The 23,207-nt window shown below is 36.4% G+C and overlaps 1 protein-coding gene across 1 annotated transcript in view; it reads right to left on the bottom strand.

Moving 5' to 3' along the window:
• The window catches only part of LOC104402479 (chromosome unknown open reading frame, human C14orf39), a 30,644-nt gene extending 10,417 nt beyond the window's left edge, over positions 1-20,227 (bottom strand). The window contains exons 1-7 of the mRNA XM_010010365.1: positions 20,179-20,227; positions 19,812-19,868; positions 16,727-16,853; positions 12,182-12,271; positions 7,834-7,974; positions 6,761-6,881; positions 5,472-5,566 (exon numbers count right to left, since the gene is read on the bottom strand). Of these exons, the coding sequence (XP_010008667.1) occupies positions 5,472-5,566; positions 6,761-6,881; positions 7,834-7,974; positions 12,182-12,271; positions 16,727-16,853; positions 19,812-19,868; positions 20,179-20,227 (680 nt within the window). The remainder of the gene's footprint in view (positions 1-5,471; positions 5,567-6,760; positions 6,882-7,833; positions 7,975-12,181; positions 12,272-16,726; positions 16,854-19,811; positions 19,869-20,178) is intronic.
• Between the last annotated feature and the right edge of the window lie 2,980 nt (positions 20,228-23,207).

Genomic DNA, 23,207 nt, shown 5'->3' with positions numbered 1-23,207 from the left:
GCTGTGTGCCTCTGTGCTTCTAGCTACAACATCTGGTTTATAGCTGACTAAACAATGCTATTCAGAACAAATGAAGAATTGAGTAAAGTCTTTTTGTTCTGACTGAGATTTTCCACAAATAAAAATAAGACAAAATGTAGGATGCACTTTATAAGGTAGCGTGGAGTCAAATTAGCAACAGTACTATAAAAATACCAACCTAGAAACACTGGTTAATATATAAGGACCTAACAACATATTCAACTAATACACATGCACAACTGATCATACAAAACCATGAATACACCTCTGTCAAATAACTCTGATGAAAAAGCATATCTTCACCTGTAAAGTTACATATGCACCTACTGCTGTGCCGGTCTGAGACCTAACGAACTATATAAACCATACACCACTAATACATCAATACAAGTAAAACTAAACAGAAATAATGAAAGCTTTTTTTAAAAAAGTCTGTATTTCCTTCAGTTACAGTAATTACAAATATTACCTGTGTCAACAATGAGTACTAGAGGAAATAAGATGTATATATGGCTGGTGTATCTTTAAATTCAGATGCAGAGAGGACAAAACCAGAGAGAAATGAAAACTGAGATAAACACAGAACCCCACTTAAACTGCTTCATTGTTTTCAAAACAGCTTGTTTGGCCACTTTTCCACAATCTTCATTCAATAATGAATTGAACAAGACTGCTGCTGCTGAGGCCATGAGTTAGATTGCCATAAACCATTTTTTTTACAGAACTCAGGATGCCAAATAGTATTTATAAAAGTGCCCAGAGTCAGTTTCCATGTGCTTCTGTAGAATCTAGCAGACAAGTCTCCCTGAAACAAAGCTTTCTTTTGCAATGCATATCTATTCAGAAGAATATATAAATGGCAGAGTCACAAACACAACTTAGAAACTTTTAAGACTGTATTTTTTTAAGTAACAAAACCTTCTGAAGAAGCCTGCAGTTAAACTTTATGCATACCCAATACACCTGCTCCCTTTCCCCCAAAAAAACACTATCAAAAAACCCCATATGCATCTTCTCTGACATTGAAAGAAAAATCAAACTGGATACTGAAGCTCAAAATAGGCCAAACTGCAGTAACAAGACAGATAATTTGTCTTCTTTTGTTACTTCATTGTTAGTAGACATCTGAGTAGATAAGTGTCCTGGGTTCAGCTACAGCAGTCATTTTTTCTCCTTCTTAGTAGCTGGTGCAGTGCCGTGTTTTTGACTTTCAGTCTGGGAACAATGCTGATAACACCGATGTTTTTAGTTGTTGCTCAGTAATGTTTACTCTGACCAAGGACTTTCTCAGTCTCATGCTTTGCCAGAGAGGAGGGGAAGCCAGGAGGAAGCAGAGACAGGACACCTGACCCAAACTGGCCAAAGGGGTATTCCATACCACAGCACGTCATGCCCAGTATATAAACTGGGGGGAGTTACCCGGAAGGCCCAGATCGCTGCGCGGGTCGGGCTGGGTATCGGTCGGCGGGTGGGGAGCGGTTGTGTCCTTTTCCCTTGTTGTTCCTCTTATCATTATTATTGGTAGCAGTAGTGGTTTGTATTATACCTTAGTTACTGGAGAGCTGTTATCTCAACTCGTGGGAGTTACATTCCTTCGATTCTCCTCCCCATCCCTCCGGGAGCGGGGGGAGGAAGGAAAAGGGGGGGGAGTGAGCAAGCGACTGCGTGGTTCCAAGTTGCCGGCTGGGCTTAAACCACGACAATAAGAAATCTTTATCTTGAAACATACTGCAAAATAGATAACATCTTTTTTTATTAGAGTGCAAAGAAAAAGAATATATATTCCTAAACCAAAATAAAATCCCATTTCCTTAGCAGTAATTTCTTCTTCATAGCATAACAAAGGCCAAAGATTTACATCTTCATATTCACTATAGGAATCAAGTGTATTTGATTATGCATCTGAAGAATCACAGTTGTTCTTGTGGTATTTACCAGGACTCCCTACTGAAGCCATGTTCAATATTCTCATCAGGTGCATGCCAGCAAGTCCTTTGGGAAGCAGGATTTTTAATAACTAGCTGCCATAATAAGAAGTAACTAATAACTGCCTATGAGGCTGTGGTCAGCACAGGGTTCATTCTTCACATATGTTTACACATAGAGGTCCAGAAAGATCTTTGTAAGTATTTTTCCAAGATTATATTACACAGTTTTTTCTTTGATCAGTAAAAGCTAATCACTTGTAATGCAAAGATCCTGAAGGAAGTGCAATAATCTGACATGGAATATCCTTACAAGTTTTAGCAAAAATCTCTTACTTGAGATTCTTATTTTAGTTATTCAGAGTGGAATTAATACATAATCATATGGGGAGGGAGGGGGAGAAAAAAATCCAGCAGAATTATGGAATAATGGCATTAAAGGTCTCTCGAAAAGCAGAGAGAATGATTGTGATATATACCAAAGCACAGTTCAAGATGTCAACCTTTCTATGTAATAAATACGATCTCTAATTGAGAAATCAAGACCAGGGCTTCAAAAAAGTTGACTCCTATGTGTTGATTAATGAGAACTCTCGATTTGGAGATTGTAATAATGATACTTAACTGGTGAATTATGAAAGCCCGTTAATCAGAGGAAACAACTGGTATGAGAAGAAGAACCTGCATTTTGCAGTCAGCCTAATCAATGACTACCTGGATAGCAATGATTCAAACTAAAATGTTCCAAGCCTTTTAAAAGATCGGTTATCACTACCATCCTCACGCCCAAAGGAGAACATCTACACCAGCAGTTATTAATTAACTTGCAAGTTGGTTTCTTGTCTTGCAGCCCTCTAAAGCATTTCATGGGTATTCAATTGTACATTGTTCTGCTCAGTGCTTTCATTGCTCTGCTTTGTTCTTTGCCTTGATACTGCTGGTTTCTCTTCACGCTGGTCTGCATCAGTTCACGCAGATTCACAGTACAACTCTTTTTTTCTTCTTCTTTTGTGGCAGAAGATGAAGATATCTCTTTTTCCTTCAGAAAGCTCAGTAGTAACCTTATAGTGACTGCACAACAGCCCACAAGAAAGTAGTGCCTTTGGCACCTGCATTCTCCTGTTATAATTTTGTACATTGCCTTGAGTCTGCAAATGTTTTAATTTATATGACTCATTATCTTAGCATATTTTCTGTTTGTGGGTTTTTTCCACAGTGTTTATAATCACATATTCATAGTACACCTATTTTTAACACCAGTAGCTACTTAATCAGACACTTCTGTTCTTTCTAGTGAAGACTTTTTTTTAGAATACACTAATGCCAAATAGCGATTTTTATAGCAATATTAGTGTAATTTTCTACAAGCTTTGATGTTGTGGATATCTTTAACATAAATAAGCTCTAAAATTTACTCTAGGAAAAAACATATTAATTAATAATCATGTTATGGTCTAATACTGTATGCTGTATCACATAAATGCAAATGTGGATGTTAAAAGGCAATGTGAGTTAAGGTAGTATAAAATGTTTACAACATCTTATAACCATAATTCAATCCGTGGAATTATTGCTTCAGTAAGAGCACCAGAAAGATCTACTTGTATGCAATCAAGACACAACTTCAGATGAAGGTACAAGCACAAGAAGGTTCCATGACAGAGTTAAACGTACAGTGGTAGGTCTAGCAATGCCTGAATTCCTTTGAATGAGGAACCCTACAAATTCCTTCACATGAGGAGGCTTGGCTGAGTGTTTCTTATGCCTCTATGTGCAGAGCATAGCTTTCTGCCTTTTATAATAGGTCTTTAATTGGTATTTCGCTTTCTGCAGACTCAACATAAGTGAGTTTCTTTGAAAATTCAGAGTGCTTCCCAACTCTTTTTTACCTAGTCTTAAAACTAAGTGGATTTCTTGCTTCCCTATATTTCTGAGGTCTTGGCCATTACAAAAACCATATGCAAGAAGATAGAACAAGTGTAAAGATTTAAAACACAAAAAAAAAAAGGCTTAATAACTCATAGGTCTATACTCAGATATTAGACCTAAAATGCCACTGTGGGAAGGATATTAGGAATTATTAAAATTACACATTCCTTTGGATATACACCACTAAATATCTTTAAAGCCCTAAAAAACTTCTTTTTCAAGCACACCAAAATGTAAAATCACTTGGACAAAGTCTTTTCAGTTTAAAAAGGATTTTGGTCTAAAAGCATCATCTCTAACTGTGATGTTTCAACATTCACAAGGACTACCGATAAGTGCAAGATAGTTCTGATGGTGATTTTCAGTCATTGTAATGGAGCTCAAATTAAAGTGAGTCCCAGCTGTAAATGACTACTGAGTAATTTACTACACCACTAATCCTGTCTATGAAACTTTCACTCATGATTGTTTTTTGGACAAAAACCAAGTTCTTTTAGTTCTTATAAGAACTAAATTAAGAATTACATTTCTTAAGTAGTTCAGAACTGAAGACAAATGGGCAGAGAAGAGATTCGGAGCAGCCCTGCAGAGAAGGACTTGGGGGTGTTGGTTGATGAGAAGCTTGGCATGAGCCGTCAGTGTGCGCTTGCAGCCCAGAAAGCCAACCGTACCCTGGGCTGCATCCAAAGAAGCATGACCAGCAGGTCGAAGGAGGTGATCCTGCCCCTCTACTCTGCTCTCGTGAGACCTCACTTGGAGTATCGTGTCCAGTTCTGGTGTCCTCAACATAAAAAGGACATGGAGCTGTTGGAGCAAGTCCAGAGGAGGGCCACGAGGATGATAAGGGGGCTGGAGCACCTCCCGTATGAAGACAGGCTGAGAAAGTTGGGGCTGTTCAGCCTGAGGAAGAGAAGAGTGTGTGGAGACCTCATAACAGCCTTCCAGTATCTGAAGGGGGCCTATAAGGATGCTGGGGAGGGACTCTTCATCAGGGACTGTAGTGGTAGGACAAGGGGTAATGGCTTCAAACTTCATCAAGGGAATGGGTTGCCCAAGGAAGTTGTGAATGCTCCATCCCTGGCAGCGTTCAAGGCCAGGTTGGACAGAGCCTTGGGCTACATGGTTTAGTTCGAGGTGTCCCTGCCCATGGTAGAGGGGTTGGAACTAGGTGATCTTAAGGTCCTTTCCAACCCTGACTATTCTATGATTCTATGATATGTGGAAGCCTGACTTTTTTCCCCAAATATGCATTTATTAATGTGTTTTATCTCTGATTGCACAGTCACTGGAGTTGTATTCAAAACCTGTAAAACTATTCACATAGATCTATCAGCAGTAGCTTTGAGGAGTGAAGGTTTCTACAAAATTCTTTTGAATATTTCCAGATGCATTTAGCTTCCAAGACTTCAAATTCACCACCATACTAACTCCAAAATGTAGAAAACTTGTAAAATTACATAATAAAATCATGGTCAGGGTTAGAGAAGCTTGCCAGTCATTATTTAGCAATAGTTTGTGTTTTGTGGCAGTCTTCGTACAAATGCTGAGATAGTACTCTGCATGAAATCAAGAGAAGAAAATAATTTGTAAATGTACCTTTCTTTAAGCTTCTCTGGCTTCTCTAGATTTTTCTGATTTTTTCCTTCAATCATTTTGGAATTATTTTGATCTTCTGTAGCCTTTACAAATGTCTTAAAAGATAAAGAACAAATAACATAAAAATAAAAATAAAAAATCTTGAAAAGTTACAGCTACATGCTGCAAATGTTTTCTAAACTGGATGAATCTGTGCACAGCAGTAGATTTTGTAACCAAGACAAGATAATCTGAGGAAATTAGCAGATCAAGGTTAAAGAGAAGCAATATTTTTTGTTGGAACAACTGGAATAAACACTGGAGTTTTTGAGCACAGTCTCTACATATCTATTCAGAGCAACGAGCTCCATACATGGTCTCCTTCTTAGTTACAAACAAATTAACCACATCCCTTCTTACTGTATGCTTATAAAGCACATACCACATTAGGAACTTTAGTCTGTAACTATGAGGGTCAAAAATACCACAAAATATAAATAGAAAACAACTCCTGTGCACGATAGGCTTCTATTACCACAAGGCTGGCTCAAATGAACACAGCTGACACAGCAGGAAACAGAGTCCTTGATCATCTGGTCCAGGGTGGTGAAAAGGTCCACATACAATAGTGTAAAACTTACCAAACTCTTTAAAAGATTGGCCTACTGGCTACTCAGGCTTAGGAGAGACCTTTCACCTCCTAGCAGAGGAGTGGGTCAAAATGCTGTCCTGACAAAGTCCTTTTTTTGGAACACCATCCCTTTGGAATCCGTGCTTCTAGTTGGTGGAACTGTATTGATCTCCTGTCTAAAATCAGCCAGTTTTACCGTGGGGTATTTTTTACCCACAGATTTACTTGGGGGAAAAGGGAGAAGAAATTTATACATTCCTTACTGTAAAGCGTATTTAGTTAAACACATACATATTAACAACACCTTAAAAACCAGTAGGACCTGTGAAAGCTTGAGTGCTAGGGCTCACTAAGGATTGGCACTAATGTATTTTGAAGTGTATTCTCTGGCCCTCCAGCTAGCACGAAAGTCACCATGACACAGTGCCTTGACAGAAATTCTGGTGTAATCTGAGGTCAACAGAAAACAAGCTTGAAGAGCCTGTACTTTCATTGATTGGTCTTGTTTAAGAAAACATGTGTGACACTATAGAAACATAAGGACTAAGACTGGAATCATCCTGTTGGTATGTGTGCTTGAAAACATACTACTTTTTTTATGTTTCAGAAAATATAATTGTGATATATATAACTACATGCATAACACATATTTATATAAAACAAATTAAAATGCAGTTACCTTTTTTAAATAACTGATCTTCCTTTCTAATTCCTCAGCTTCTTTTTGTAGTTCAATGGATTCTTGTGTAGCAACTGCAGCAAGCTTTAACATTTCCTGTGTCTTTCGCCTCGAAGAAGCACTTCCATGTTACGGAATATAAACTGCCACATTACTTTTTTCAAGCAAGCAATACTATCAGATCCCTGACCCCTCTATTCCATAAGCATGAATGCTGGAGGTACAGAAAGCTCTGACAAATCTACAGATCTAATGTTAATTAGGCTTCTCCTCCTTAATGAAGCATTTTGACAGATATGTCATTAAATGAAATCTTATTTTCTTTCCTCAAAATGATCCCATAAACTTATACTGAAGAGTCTTATTTCACCTTCCATTTTCTCACAGAGAAATGCTAATGCTGCCACTCGAAACCTAAATATATTAATACTTTACTTCTTAATAAGAGACTGTGAAATGTAAATATAAACTTTCTTCCCTGCAAATTGCACAAACACTATAAATCAAGGATACATCTGTAAAGCCCAATCATTTATGGATTTAAAAGGAACAGGCTCTGCAGAAATAAAATTTCATTTCAGATCATTAATATACCGACCTAATTTTCTTTACAGCTACAAAAAATTAATAGATCAGGAGCACTTAATATACATAACAGAAATAGCAGTATACAGAGAGTAATGCCATTAAAAACAGCACTAAAAAAATAAAACCATAAAAATAAATTTAAAATTTTGAAAGGCTAGTTCTAAAGTAATTTTAGGACTTGTTTACCCCAAGAAGCTCAATGGCAAACCTCTCCCCATTACATTCATGGGTTGGAGGAAGGAATATTAGTATGTATAATCTAAATTCTTGTTCAAAGTTTCCGTTTGCTACAGATTTTTTTTTCCTAAAAATGGTGTAACAAAAGGGAAGTCTTCTTATTAACTATGGAAAATTAGTCAGAGGATTTCTGTACAGCACTTTTAATACGCAGTGCACTACCAATAGGCTCTACCATAAAACCATTGATAATAGTAGTACCCAGAATATCCAAGCAAGTGTCTTCTTTTAATTTATATTTCGCAGACCGTTTCAAAACCCTGTTTTGGATTTCTTCAAGTTCTTTCTTTTTTTGGTAATACTTCTGTGCAAGAGCAGTTTCTGCATATTTCTCACACCGTTGTTTTAAAATCTCTTTATACTGGGTTATGTAATCCTCATACATTTTCCTATAAAATACATGTCATTTCATTATTTTCTTTGTCATATGAAGACATCCTTTGTAAGGAAACAAAAAAGAAAAAATATTTATGGCATCAGCTCAACTCAGCTTGCTCCTGTCCTGAAAGAAAAGTTGGATTATGTTTAATATACCACTATTTGGCTTTATTTTTTCTCTCCCAGCTTTTTTCCAAGGAAGACTGTGCTGTATGTAACAAAATATACACTCATGATGTAAAAAACAGCCAAACCTCACTGTTCTGAAAAGAATGTAGACCACACCATATTCAAAGGCAGCCTGGCAGATGAAAATGTTTTTTCTCTCTGTAAGTATCATGAAACTCACTGCAAGCCAAGTTCTCTGTGTATATGGGCAAAACTCCACTGGTTTTGGTGAAGCTACATCAAACTTACAGTAAAAGAATTTGTCCTAGCATCTGTATTTAGAGCAGCCTGAAGCATCACTGGACTAAGAGCTGCCCCCAAGGAGATGTTGAGTAATCTGTGTGTGACATACGGAAGCCTAAAACACACACATAAGTCACACTAAAATAGGACAATTCATACTTAAGGTTAAGCAAACACTTAAATGTTTAATTGGCAAAGAGCCAGAATGCTCAGGTTCGTGTAGGACTGCCCTCTAAATTACTGTTACACTAATTTCACTGACATCATGTGAGTATATAGCTACAAATTATAGAAGTAGGTAGCACCAATTTATGTTCATGACATTCTTTAAAACTTTAAATGGGCTTTTGAAATAATTGTACTATAAAAGCAATACAAGTAATAGGATGTAACTCGCCAAGGTGAAAACTGATCAATATTATGTTTGGAAAGAAAAGTGCTGTTGCATAGAACAGCCACCTTCTTGTGTTAAATCAATGACAGTGACTACACTGGAAAGGACTTCCCCCCCAGGTTTTCTCACTCAGGTGAGGAATTTACAGGATAGATTGCTAATGGCAGATAATATTCAGCTATCACATTGGGATGACTCTCTTATTACACCACTAATGCTGTTAGGTGTAACTTCTATTACAGATAATTTCAAGTAAAAAACCAGTATCTTTGCAATTGAAAGCAAAAGCTTAATAAGTGCTTAAAATGAAATTAAAAGATGATGAGTTTTAGAATATTGGTATTCTATGCTCCTTATTCTTAAAAAAAAAAAAATAGGCATATGCAAAATATACAGTAAGAGTTTGATGGTGAGCATTTATGCAGATGGCACATGTTTATAAGGAGATACCACAGATACAGACATCCAGCATGCATCATTCACACAGACTAGTCATTTAACTGAGAAAGAAATATTATACACAAAGTTGCTTGATATTAGAATATACCAATATAAATCACAGAGGTGAAATTCTCAGAGTTCCATCCTCTAGAAAAAAAGTTATGTGAACAATAGAGAGGCAAATTTTTAAATACGAAGTTAGTAGTACACCTGTAGGTTACAGGACTTCCATTATCAATAGCAACTAAAGCCAGAGACCCACCTGTTTACCTGTACCATGAATAAAGCCTACATTAAGGAACAGCTCTTACTGCTTGTGAAGCATATGGTATTCCTCTTTAAAGAACCCGTTTTACCTCAAACTGCTACTAATCATTTAAATGCAGCATGACGGAAAGGTAGACACTGCTGGCTGCCCACCGGCAACAGAAGACAAAATAAATTGTGTCCAGATTCAATTGTAGAAGCTTCTACTCTTACAAAAGGAAAACAAAAATCACTGGAAAAATAGTAAGATCTTAATTTTCAAATAAAACTACACTCCAGGCACTAGTTGCTGTTAAACTGACTGAGTTCAATACACTTGCTTAGGGGAAAGAAGTTGTAGATCAACACTATGAAACCAAGGAATTGACACTTCCCAAACTTCATGTAGAAAATCACCTTAATCTGTTTGTTTTTCTACACAGATGGTCTTGGGAATCTAAGTTTATTGATTTACTGAGTATCTGTGTACAGTGTACAAAATTTCCCAGTTACGAAAGATGGAAACATTCATTTCTATTTAATTTAATAGATGCTACAAACAATAACTGAGCAACAAATAAATTTGCTGATACACAATTAAGAAAGCATTACGAATATTTTTTCAAAATATAAATAAGCAAAATAATTTGTTGTAGCAGTTATGCTTCAAGCTTCTGAAAATAATCCTCAGACTTTATAGTATTTTCCACATACTGATATTTATGGCCATATATAGTACACTACAGTATAGTACAGTACAGTATCGTATAGTATCGTGTAGTATCATATCGTATGTCTTGAGAAAATCTCAACATTTTTAATATTTTCCTAGCTAATTCACATCCTCCAGTTCTCACAGTTAAACAAAGGCTATTTAGAATTCAGCCCTGTTCACATTAAAGTCATTAGAAAAAGTCTTAATCTAATGACAATGGGAAAAGGCCAGCACCCACAAAACCCCTGAACATTATGTGGAAAGTGATTCATTCCTCTTCCCTTTCTCATATCACTTATTTTCAGGATGAATTTCCAGTTCACATAAGCATTTTTATGTGTTCTTGAAACCAATAATACTGAAAAAAAAAGTGTCTAATTAAATGCAAGCTGATCTGCTCATTTTTTTAAAACATCTTCCCATCTAAAGCAGTATGCCTGCAGTACCTCAAATGCCAGGCTAAAAAGCATATTCAGTGCATCACATTCTAAATGTACTTATTTTTCTTCCCGATTTAAATAATATTCAGAATTTCCGGAACGCACATCTTGTAGATTTGAATATATCATCAAGCGCTTCAGTACAGAGCAATTAAATTTGAGAGACTACTTCTGTAAACTACATGAATTACATTTCCTTTATGATTTATTGTCATGATGTCTTATAATTAAACTCAGGAAAACAGATCAAACACTTTCATGTTGGAGTTGAAATCAGTTGTCTAAAGAAGCTATTTAAAAGTAATGCTTCTTTGGCTTGTCAGCACAAACTAGTGAAAGCCAAAATGGCTTATTCATATACTCATAGAAAGCAAAGTTAGCCTTCTTTTTCACCAAATATAGAGCTCTGAACAGGAAGATGACAGATAAATGAGTTAATTAAAGGCTACCATGCTATTTCTGCTGTCCTGGACAACTGACAAAAAGAATACTCCTGAAAGAATCAAAGCCAACTTTTTAAATGACCTAAAGTTACACCTCTCAATTGGTATTTAGATATCTAGGTGGGTCTGCCATGATTTTTTCACTGTAGGGCTAACCAACCTCTTCCCCTTCACAAGCACGTCAGTGAAGGTGAGCAACCTCTGTAAAAGGAAGATGAATTTTTACCTGAGTGTTAAACAGAACTTCAGCGGGTTAACTTGGCACAACACATTTTGAACATTGCAGTGTTCAATGCAGAAGAGACTGTTCTTTAATCCATTGAATGTAGGTAGCTGCACTGCAAAACTAATCATTTCTTTAAAATGCAGAATCTAATTAATGAAGATGAAACATCTGAAATGCTAATGTCACTTACCAAACAGATTTAAATCTGCAATTAATACCGACTAGAATCTCACCCATGACTGATCTTAAAACAGTTTTAGACCTGGCTTTCCTGAGCCACTCACCTACTTTTAGAACCTACTATTGAATTTGCATGCTTTGTGGTTATTTTGAAGAATATACACCAACATACAAATATACAAGCATATTCTAATAATCACATGCAATTCATATTCACAAAGAAAAGCATAAAATTATCTGGATGCTTCTAATTGTTATCTTACTTAGTCTGTATATGAATTTGAAGTTTTAGGTTCAGTTAAATGATGCTTCTGGAAAAAAAAAACATAACAAAATCATTCATAGATAAAACTTCTGTATGCTCTTGTAAATATGCTCTGATATTTCATATTTCTGCCAAAGCTGAAACATTCATTGCCTTTATGTCTTGGGCTTTTCTTGAGATTGTAGGCAATCAAACAATGTTCTCAAAAAACATAATAGGCATTTGGGAAGCAATTGAATTTGAAGAACCCATATTCTATCCTATTCCATTGGTAACTACAATATATCGTATGACGTTATAATAATGTAAACCAAAAATTCCTGTAGCTACTTAGCCACTTCTATTATCCTGAAAAGCTAACAACTTTTTGATGCAGACTGCACTATCTTTGTTGATCAGTTTGGACTGGTTAATAAGTACTATGGATAGAAACCTCATCTCACGTGATCATAGATACCTCTCATTTTCTGTAGCTTCTTGTAAAGCTTCAAGTTCATTTTTCAAATATTCTTCATGCTGGCTAAGAATTGCATAGGTGGGCTTCCAGCTGTGAAAAAAGTAAAAAAGAAAGCATGGTAGTGGTCTTTCCCAACAAAAAGCCATTCAGAAATGAAGACATCAATTACTTCATCTAGTTTACTAGAACAAACAATTTACTTAATGTTTTGAAAGCCAAACATAAACAGGTTTCGTTAGAAAGTTTTTACATTCAGACATTTATTTTCTTAAGATTTTCAAGCTGCAAATTCAAGAATATATACATACAGAATGAACAAAGCAATTTTAAAGGAACATACAGAGTGAGCTTCACAAACTTCTGGAGCCTAAGCTAAGCAACTAGGCAACTAGATCCACACATTAGGTACTCAGAACAGCATCATCAGTAAATCCTTTAGATATGTCGATCTTGTTGGAGATGCACACAGTTTAGTTCTCATCGATACCACCAGCACCTGTCTCATACCTAAATGCAAGCAGCAGTCACAAACTCAGAATTTTCTCCATTTGCTAGTCCTACTCAGAAACGAGCCAGAAAGAGATGCTGTCTTTCAGTACAATAGCTCAGACACTGGGAGCAATGATGTGGCAGTTTGGAGTCACAGGTGCACATACAACCTCTTACTGATCAGATCTGAACTCAAATTCTGTCAGTACAGGAAAACACTCCAGCCAATAGCTAATGATAAATTAATGGCAGATGAGAACTGAACTTCAGTTGCTATCAAGTAATGTTCTTTTCCACCTCCAAGTCATCATGCACATATATTTTCATATTTGATGCAGTTGGCACCTGGCTATATAGTATGTCTACACTGTTAAATGCACCCATTCCAGAAACCTGCCTCCAGACTAGAGGTGCTGAATGGCTTTTACCCAGTTCATAACTAGATTCTTCTAGAGCAAAATGATGGGTCCATATTTGGTAATGGTTAGCCTGGATCTCCTCTTATGTGGCTCCCCTACACACAATTAAAAGCCTTGAAACACAATTAATCCATTTTTTGTTCTTCCTCTGATTTCAGGAGCCTTCTCTAATGTAAGAGCTATAATGCAGCCAACCAAAGTGCTTTTCCTACAGCAGAGTGCTGTAGATTGTACTGAAAGCACAGCAACTTCAGGGAATACATGAAGGACTTAGGACTAGTAAACTAACAGTACTTTCTCGACATCCAGGTAGCAAATATGCCTTTTCCTCCGATGTGAGAGCTCTAGAAAAACAGGCAGATAGCCTTCTGATTCAAGTGAAATTCAGATGTGCTCTTTAGGAGAAGCATATAATGGGTCTTTAAGAAGAAATAATCCTGCCTGAAAAAAAAATGGTGTAAGGAGCATGAGCCATCGAGGCCTGGGTGTCTCCTGCACTCCCATCGGAGATAACAGCTATCAGAAATGACATTTTCACAGAAAGCCATAACTGAACAAATGGCCAAGATGTTGCTCAGTTAAAAATGGTAAGAAACAAATACAGAAACCTCTGAATTTGTGTGCATGAGGTTGCCAAACAAAGTAGTAACTTAATAAGACTTAACAGACACAAAGCTGTTGAGAGGTGATGAGGGAAAGAACAGAAAAATGACTGAAGTCTATTGAGCTAAATAGGCTTATGTGCTACTGACAAACACTCTGCTTGTTCAGAAAGAAAAGCTGCTGTAATGACAGCTTGTCAACAGGCAAATTCTGAGATGCTGGGAACTAAGATTCAGATGATGGCCAAATCATCTGAGCAGTGTGGGCTAGGGTAGGACAGATATCCTACTTCTGATGAGAAAAAATCACATGCTCCCTCCAAGACAGCCTTCTGTAGAAAAAAATAACACACCCTTTCTCTGGGCAGGGCTTAAAGTGATCTATAAATTCAACTTTTGACCAGAATACAAGCTACCCTAAGGCAACACACACCTATAACAAAGCTTGTCTGACTGGAACTATCTGTCTTAGGAAAAGTACAGACGAAACCCAACTTTAGTAACACATACATAGATACTAAAAAAGCTAAACATCGAAGAAATAGAAGAAGAAAAAATCTGTCAGGAGTGAAGAGACTAAGTGAATATGGAACAGCAGTTACAGTTACATTTAAAGAGTTACCTGGACAAGGAAGAGAGAAATGGCAATAGAGAACAACGCTGCAATTGAACAAACCAAGTATTGACTTCAGTTCAGCAAATCAATTCCCAGGTCTTTGTTCTTTGTTTCATGTATGGAAATTGCATTAAGTTAGCCCAAATGCTCTCACATGTCCAGTAATGAATTACTTGGTTTGTTCTTTATCCACACTAATTTGAAAGCAATAAAAATATCCTGTAGCTTAGCTAGTGGAATAAGAAAACAATTTCTTTTACAAATTAGCAACATTCTGAGTTCATCTGGATTTTTGTTTTTATTTCCATTAAATCTCACCATTGTTAAACCCAAATTTAAAAAATAGAAGATAAACAATAAAATTGGAATAGGTTCCATCAGCAGTATTTTACCACTTCTTATTGTTCTGCAATCAACAGTTCTAGTTTGAATCATCCTAGAAACTAAATATTAGGAAAATGTCATTACTTGCCTAAAAATACATATTTTGGTTTGGTCATTTTGTGCCTTTAGTTCTTTGCTACACAGACCTATATGTATTTCCTTAGAAAACACAGAAGTATCCCAATACACCTGTCTCATGTATCATATTTTCTGCAGACTTGTTGAATATAAAAATCACATCTTTTGTTCAAAGTCTGCAAACATGCTTCCATATACTTACGATGTTTGGTAATCCCAACAGAAAGTTGGTTCTTTGAGAGCTCAATTGAGTATTACTGGCAATTAGTCAACTATGAAGGTGATCATGACTCCAAAACAGTATTTGAATTTACAAAATCAACAGTAGAATCACATCCGATATATATGGAGTATCAAATAGAATAAATTTTAGAAGCTTAAGATGATTCTACTACTGAAATGTTCTAATTGTCTGATCTTATAGCAAGGACTTGTTTATCACAGTTTTCAATATGTCATTAAATGACATTTTCAATAATCTCTGACAGAAAGTCTCTACTCCTCTGCAAGCATTGTCCTTCCATGAATACATGTATTCATTAATGAGTCACATCTCATTTTTAGTCTCTTTACACTAATGCCATGAATTATTCTTTGTAGGACCTGAGCCAAACCGCACTGAATTCAATGAGTAAAATTTAGATCAAAACCTTAGTTCTACCCTTATTTTTTTATTCGTTTATTTGCATCACTTAACACTTTATGATTCACCAACAGATCTGCAACTTCAAAAAGTGTATAAGGAAATAGTGTGGATGGTTTCAGAAACTTACAAAAGTGTTCATTTTATACTGCTCTGGAGGCAAAAATTCAATGTAAAGGAAAAATGGAATTTTCTTGTTAAGGTCAATTTTTTTCTTAACTTTTTATGATAAAGCTATAAATCAGTACATTATGGCAATTGATTCAAACAGCTACCCACTATACCCACTTCATTCACTAATGATTCCATTCTTTCTGTTTTCAGATAGTTCAAAAGAAATCTAGAAAGGACCTTAATGCTATCTTTACTTGTCTTTTTATTCTTAGAAACACTCATATTTCAATTCACATCCTAAACAATATATTTCAAATATATGTTACAGACATTTTTACTCAAGCACATTCCATGTCAGTAAGAAAAAATTCCTTGTAGCCAAATTCTTGCTTGAGAAACTTCCAATTACTGAGATCCAAGTGATCTGCATTTAAACCTTGCACTAATAATCTGATAGAAAAATGTCTATTTAAAAAACTGTGATCAGCAGCCCTTTCCATTCATCAAAAACATGCCTAGAAGAACAATTTTGCAGTCTGCAGTAAAAATTATATCAAAATCTGCTAGTAGAAGTACACACATGTGTATGTAGAGAAAGTTACGACACAACTTAGGAGAAAATATGCATAGAACAAAAAGTAACGTGAAACATGTGAATAAAGAATAGAAAGATGCTTCAATTTCAGGAAGACAAATTCAGAATTAAACAACATAATGGAGCCTTATTGTCACTGGCAGTATTAATTCTACTTTAAAAAAAAAAAAAAACAAAAAAACAAAAAAACCCAAACAAACTGCCAAAACCAACTTTTTTGAACAGTATTCTTAATAATGTTCAGATTTGACAGAAGTCAGGTGCATCCAAATATAGAAAAATTAGTTTTCTTGCCTTACTACTTGAATACTTTAGCATGCTGCAAAGACAGTACCTGTGTGAACTCTGGAAACTGTGGAGTCTGATAAAAAACTAAACCAACCTTAACTGTAGTCTAGTTTTCTATAATATACTTTTTCAGGGGATGGATAATATTGAAATTTTTGTACCTAATGATTTGCAGCTTGAAAAAAAAAAAAAGGAGAATACTAACATTTTCTTGAACATCATTCCTGTCAGAACACACACATACATATTTCTACACTATCTCCTCACTGACTTTCTCAATGCCACACATAACTCAAAGTTCAAGCTGTTATACTTACGCTTTACAGCTCTCCTTACTACTCTCATTTTGCTTGTGCAAATCAGCAATTGCATCGTTGCTGTTGTTTATATCTTCCTGCAGCCTAGCGATTTCATTCTTTTTTTCTGTGATTTTTGCAGTATACACTGAAATTAAAAAGGCATTTTAATCATATGTATTTTCAACATATCCATGAAATAAAAAGTCTACATTCAGAATGACCAAAAATGTCTTCCAAAATACTTGATCTCAATAGCACCAGATGAGTGGACACTCTGCAATTAGGAAAAGCAACAACAAAGTGAGTCAAAAATGTATGGAGTTTCAGCTGTTGGTCCTTAATTATCCCTTAATTATCATCTAATTATCACCTTAATTAATCTTAATTATCACCTTAATTATCATTTAATATTATGAGACTGACTTTGGAAGAAGAAAGGTATTTGTGCTATTTCCATATCCCAATATACATTTTCTTTGCAATCCACAGTGTCTGCAGATACTAGAAGCAGCATACAGGGAAACCAGAATGTAAACCACTTTGCTCTCAGCAATGCTTGCAACTGGGAAGACTGACTGGCGTAAAACAGTTGGTTGAGACAAAGCACAAATGTTTTGAATTGGAAAGCTGACCACAAAAAGGGGAAAATAAAAACATCACTAAAGGAACATAAGCAAATTATTATATTATTATAAACAGAGAAACTGAAATAAAAAGATAATTTATTTAAGGTGGGAATGTGTAAGGTATAAGAAATTAATGTAGGAGAGGTTAATTAACGAAAAAATGCATTATAACAAGGAATCCTTGAGCACTATGGTATTTGGAGATTCTTAACACAGATTCTTAATTCTGCCTTTCCTAAAAGCAGACAGCTAATAATATTTTCTGAATCAGTGGTCAGTAGAGACTCCATATTGTGGAACACGATCAGTGTTCTCTTTCACAAGTAAAAGCTGTGAGAGCTGTCATACATGTTTACATTGCAATTCAATGAGCACAACTGGGTGCACTTTTTTTTTTCTCTGCACTGTTTATTCCTTATTTTTTCATACAAGGTTTCAGATTTATTAGAACCAAAACATCCTTTGCCATCATTGCTGCCCTGAAATACTGTACACCAAAGTTGGTGGCCCTAAACTGAGGTCAATCACAGACATTCTGCCCTTTTCATAGACTTAACAAGGAAGGGCATCTTAGTTAGATGTGTCTTGAGTTGTCTGCTCTAGAACTTCAGGTCATCCTGATGTTTGGGTCTGATTTTGCACTACTTGCCATATATTTACAATGCCAGCTGCATTTATCCCGAAAAAAACCCAACACTTCTCAGAGAAACATCACTCAATGAAAAGTGGAAGATTTCTATCTTGAGTTATCCTGAAGATCTTCACTATCTTAATATTTTCATATCTGAAGTCAGTAACTTGCTGTTACATAGCATGAAGCGCAACTATTGGACAACTGACATAAGCTTCATTTCTGTTAAAAAAACAGGTGTATTCGGAAGAATCCTGCAAATGACATTTTGAGATTTAGCAAGATATAACTGTATTAACAAAGTATCTAGTACATAAACAAAGCTATGCACTTAACATTTCATTTAGCATTTCCTACAGATGAGCACTTCTGTGACCAGTATGAGTTGTTCTACTTGCCCTTTGCTTTTGCAAGGACCTTGTGGATGAGATCCATCTCACCCAACTTTACAATGCAGGCACCAACTTCACAACTAGCCACCCACGGCTGCTAGTACACTCAGCAGAGTCAAGTGGACATTTTTTAAAGCTTACTTTATCTAACCTACTTTAAACTCTCTCTTCAGGATAAGACAAATCACACCCTAAAAGCATCCATTTCCCTCCACTGGTTATAAAGGGACTCTAGCCAAAAAGCCTGCCAAATCTCACACTAGAATTCTGAGGCTGAATGCTACAGCTGTTCCTCTGCCAAGTAATACTCACACAGAGACTAAATTAAATCAGTGGAACTGTTTCTGGGTAGATCTTTGAAAGATTTAACCCAAACTTTTAGAAGTCTGAGTGTTGCTGTGAGTTCACACATACTTAGATATCTCTGAACTGGACACGCAGATCGCTGTGCCGTGTTATTACACAGCCTTTGGTTTTTTCCTAAACGTATGCTCATCTACCATAAGAGTATATAAACGTCAAGAAAAAAGTCAACTCTAAAGTTCAATTATGTGACTGGAGAGCTAAAAAACAACTCTAGGTGCACCAGATTCAGTGTTACAGATGTTTTAAGGTTTAAGATGCTTCAATTTAATATTGATAATCTTCTTAAACAGTAAATACTTGCTTGCACATACCAGTATAGATTATTAGAGATGTTGCCATCAAGAGGAACACCAATTAGACCAGAATTCTCTCTTGTTCTTTTTCCTAAAGGTTACGAGCTTCAGTATCTACCTTTGAAGTACCAGTGATGAACACAGATATCCTCAGACTGCATAAAGAATAACTTCTCTACCCCAATAATTCTTTTGATTCCACATAGTTGCATGGTGAAAAAAAAAAATAATCAGTCCAGACATAAGTCAAGAATATTAACCTGTTTGTAAATTCTGGGGGAAAAAAAAATGATGTGGAGCAAGACTTTCTCGTGATGGCAAAAAAGAAGAACCAGGCTTGAGTAGGTAGTAGCAACTTGAGAGAAGTTTCACTATTTTAAGAAAACAGAGAGAAGAAGCAGTGGGGCAGAGGTCCAAATCTGGAAAGAACAAAAACGATGAAAAAAGAAAGGGAGGCAAGTGGCAGATGTATTGAGCAAGCACAGCTGAATCAAAGAACTGCCAGTGACTGTGAGGAGCTACAGAGTAAGAGCAGGAAATGGCGCAGCACGAAACTGGCTGTCCATGAGACAGCTGAACAGCATTAGCTAAAAGTCGCAAGCAAAAGCAAAGTCTGCTAGGGAGAATGAGCAAGCATTGATGGCAAAAGATGAGGTAGGGTGAGAGCAGGACACGGGACAGCTTTCATTATTAGGCTTGCTTCCGCCCCTGAAACACAGTATATGTATACCAGGACTAATGAAACAAAAGCAGTGTGTTCAGTGTCTAATAAAACGATAATTTATCACTACTCACAATTTATCTGTCGATTCACGTGTTCCTTAGCATAAGAAGTTTGTTCTAGCTGGAAAACTAAGAAGAAAATAAATGCTTTTTTGTGTGGGTATATATATACATATATATATGAGTTGAGCTATTGTACAGAATTAATTGCACAAACACTGGTTAGCAAAGATTTAACAAAATATCTAAATAGAAATTTTGCAATTAAATAGCAGTTAGTACCTCCTTCCATGACCTCACAGCTAAGGGAATATTATGTAGGCAAATACCAAGACCTTAATATTATAAAAGCATTTGAACTTAATATAAAGCAGAAAACATTGTGATTTGTACTGCATTAGTAATTACTAACTTAAAAATATATGACATAATGACCTACCAAACTCGAGCAGAAGTTTGTCTAAGTTGCTCAAAAGTCTGTCGCTCATTGTGTAAACTACAAAAGAAAAACGCAGTTTGAGGATTTATACAGTCAGAAGCTTTACTGATACAATAAAAAAGACAAAATTACAAGAACAATACCATACATTTTAAGATAAAAGGGAGGAGAAAAAGTTTTAACTGCATTTGAATTACTACCTAAACCACTTTAATGGAACCACATTTCTCACTGACAGTGGCAATGCACTCATTGAAAGTCTAAAGCACAGTTAGGAAAAAAATGAGGTATATAATTTAGGTATAGCTTTTTTCCTGCAGCAGTTCAATCTTTGAGAGGCTTAATGTTCCTAGAAAGCATGAAGAATACAAGATACTTGTGTACAAAATGTGTAGCCACCGTTCCATCTGGTTTCCTAAGCCTACGGACTTCAATGCTGGTAATGGAAAAGCTACTCATCCATTTTGTAGACTCCTCTCATAGCAATTGCAATTAAATCAGAAGGTATATGCATAAGTGATTAAAGGCAGAACTCACATACAATGGAAAGCCAATTATTACACATTCATTCTTCTGTTTGCATAGCATTGCTACGTGCAGAAACTCATTTACAGGGTTTTTAAAAGCTTGGGATTCATGTAGTCTTCTAAAAAGGATGCAGTCAACATTTTATTAGCATGGGCTGAATACAGCTTGCTAGCTCAGATATACTCAATATTAAGCAAAGTTATCTGGTACTTAACTGTCCCACAATGGCTTCCCCATACCCTTAGCACTGTGTAAGAAGTAAAGCCGTAACAAATTGGTGATGAGGATGAGATCCTAATCTGGGATAAAGTGGAATAGAAAACAACTGCAGAATTTAACTAAAGTGGCATTAAGGCAACATACTGGAACACTGAGGCTGTGGAAACAGGAGGGGGTGGGGGGAGCATTTAAAATGCTGGATGTTTGGCATAAATTAATTTGCCTAACAGTTAAGTGAGGATCAGAACACCTAATCCAAGTGACTGGATTAGTATAGGCTGCAATAAAAACTCTGAGAAAGAGATAATAGTTTTACCAAATGTATTTAAAACCTTGGAATCCCAGTGCCTGGACACTTAAGATAGCAAACAAAACATTTTCTGAAAACACTAAGAAAAATACGAAGAAATACTATCTTGAGCCGCAGGTGAATGCAGAATATTTTTGCTTTTACACAATGTAAAAGAAGATTCTAATTACTTTGGATGCAAAAATTAGCTTGGACCATATATAAAAATGCATCTCTAGAAACCGTTTAACGATGTTTGTTAGTTGTTTCCCTGACAGTTCCCATTAAAGCTGCATGATATTGGGGCATACACAGAAGGTACACAGATGAAAGCAAAATAAAAACACAAAACTACTTTAAATAGCAAAGAATTTCTGTTCATTGGTTTATAAATTACAGCACAGTTGACCAACAGAGCAGACTGTACAGCTGCATATTATACATACCATTCTATCATCTAGCCACTGAAAGAGCTACAATTCATTTTATCTTTTGAATGCTTTTTTAGCAGAAAGAAACAGAACTGAAGTGTTTAATTTTTTTCTGTAACTTTGCAATAAAATTTATGTAAAGGGTGAAGTTGCAGAAAATGGCAATGCTTCTGAAACCATGCATGTGTAAAATATCTGCTATACTGGATATTGTTAAAATGAAGTAGCATAAGTGCAACTTATAAATGCTATTCTGTGTTGCGAATTAAAAGGATACACTTGTCACTAGTAGAAAGGGCTGAGAGATTCAGTTGCACTGGTCATCCACAGGATGCTTGCAGATTTTTAGAAAAGTAGTTACCACCCACCTAAAACAATAGACATCTAAATTTTGGACAGTTGATGAGTTGCAGAATATGACTGTAGTAAAGACCTCTTCTTGGTGCTACTGGAGAAAAGTAGCCAACCCTGGATGACAAATTCAGAACATGTTCTTATATGGGACTATTATTTTTGTTACAGAGAAATATGTAATGCACAGCAATGGAAAAACAGCAGTGGAAAATACCCATAATTTATTAGGTAAATTTCTTCCTTAGAATCAAACATGCAATTCTACCCATTGTCAGCTTGCAAAGTATTGATTTCTGTTGGCTTTATATAAATAATTTTCATTCCAGCAGGGCTCTTTTGAGAGCAAGCCGTACTTCGTGTGTGCTGTTCATCACTGTTAAACTGGATGATTCTTCTTAAATTTTATAAGAGTTCACATTTCTGTACTAACTTCTGTCAAAACAAAAAAGTGACTCTCATCGTGCTGTTTGTTCTTCTGCCCGTCTTTGCAACAGTTTTTAGGAATCCTGAGGAGACATGAACCCTGCTGCAAGACTTGAGCCTGCGTTCAAGGGGACGACACGCCGTTCTTTTTCAAACCCGCTGCCTTTTTCACTGTTTCTAACATCATCAGAGCCCTTTCCTGACTGGCAGCAATTCCATTTATTATATCCGAGTTAACGTAATTGTGGGACACTTCACTGTTCCTGACACGTTTTAAGGCGCGTTACCACCATGCGTTATGTACTGTGCCTTCATTACTAGCTACCAGCATGTTTACTGACATGTATGTCAAGCCCTCAGAATATCAAACATCTTCTGGATTTTACTCAGTCGGGCACATATCAAACAAAATGATATTGCTGCAGATTATTCCCTAAATTCTTAGAATGTAAAAACAAACAAATTTTTGTCCAAATGGTAGGAGGGAAAACTCCTCCTTTGGGATACCACAGGGGCTGCGGGTGAGCGCCACAAAATGGCGGTGCAAGGAAAGGGCAGCGAGTCCCCCCCGGCGGAGGGGGTCACAGGCCGGGGCGGTTAGGTGGCCCCTCTGCATCTCGGTCGCCATCAGCACTGTGAAAGTGACCAGGACGTGGTGTCCCTGTACCGGCTGAGGCGCTGCCGGACAGGGAAGGGTGAGGAGAGCCAAGACAGCCGTCCAGGCCCTCACCCAGGGCCGTCAGGCGGAGGGGGACGGAGAGTGGCCATTGCCTCACTCGCTCACC

This window comes from Nestor notabilis, unplaced genomic scaffold, assembly GCF_000696875.1.
Source record: "Nestor notabilis isolate BGI_N333 unplaced genomic scaffold, ASM69687v1 scaffold11992, whole genome shotgun sequence".
Classification (NCBI taxonomy): domain Eukaryota; kingdom Metazoa; phylum Chordata; class Aves; order Psittaciformes; family Psittacidae; genus Nestor; species Nestor notabilis.
Note: the sequence above shows the minus strand (reverse complement) of the source record. Positions and strands in the feature narration are given on the sequence as shown.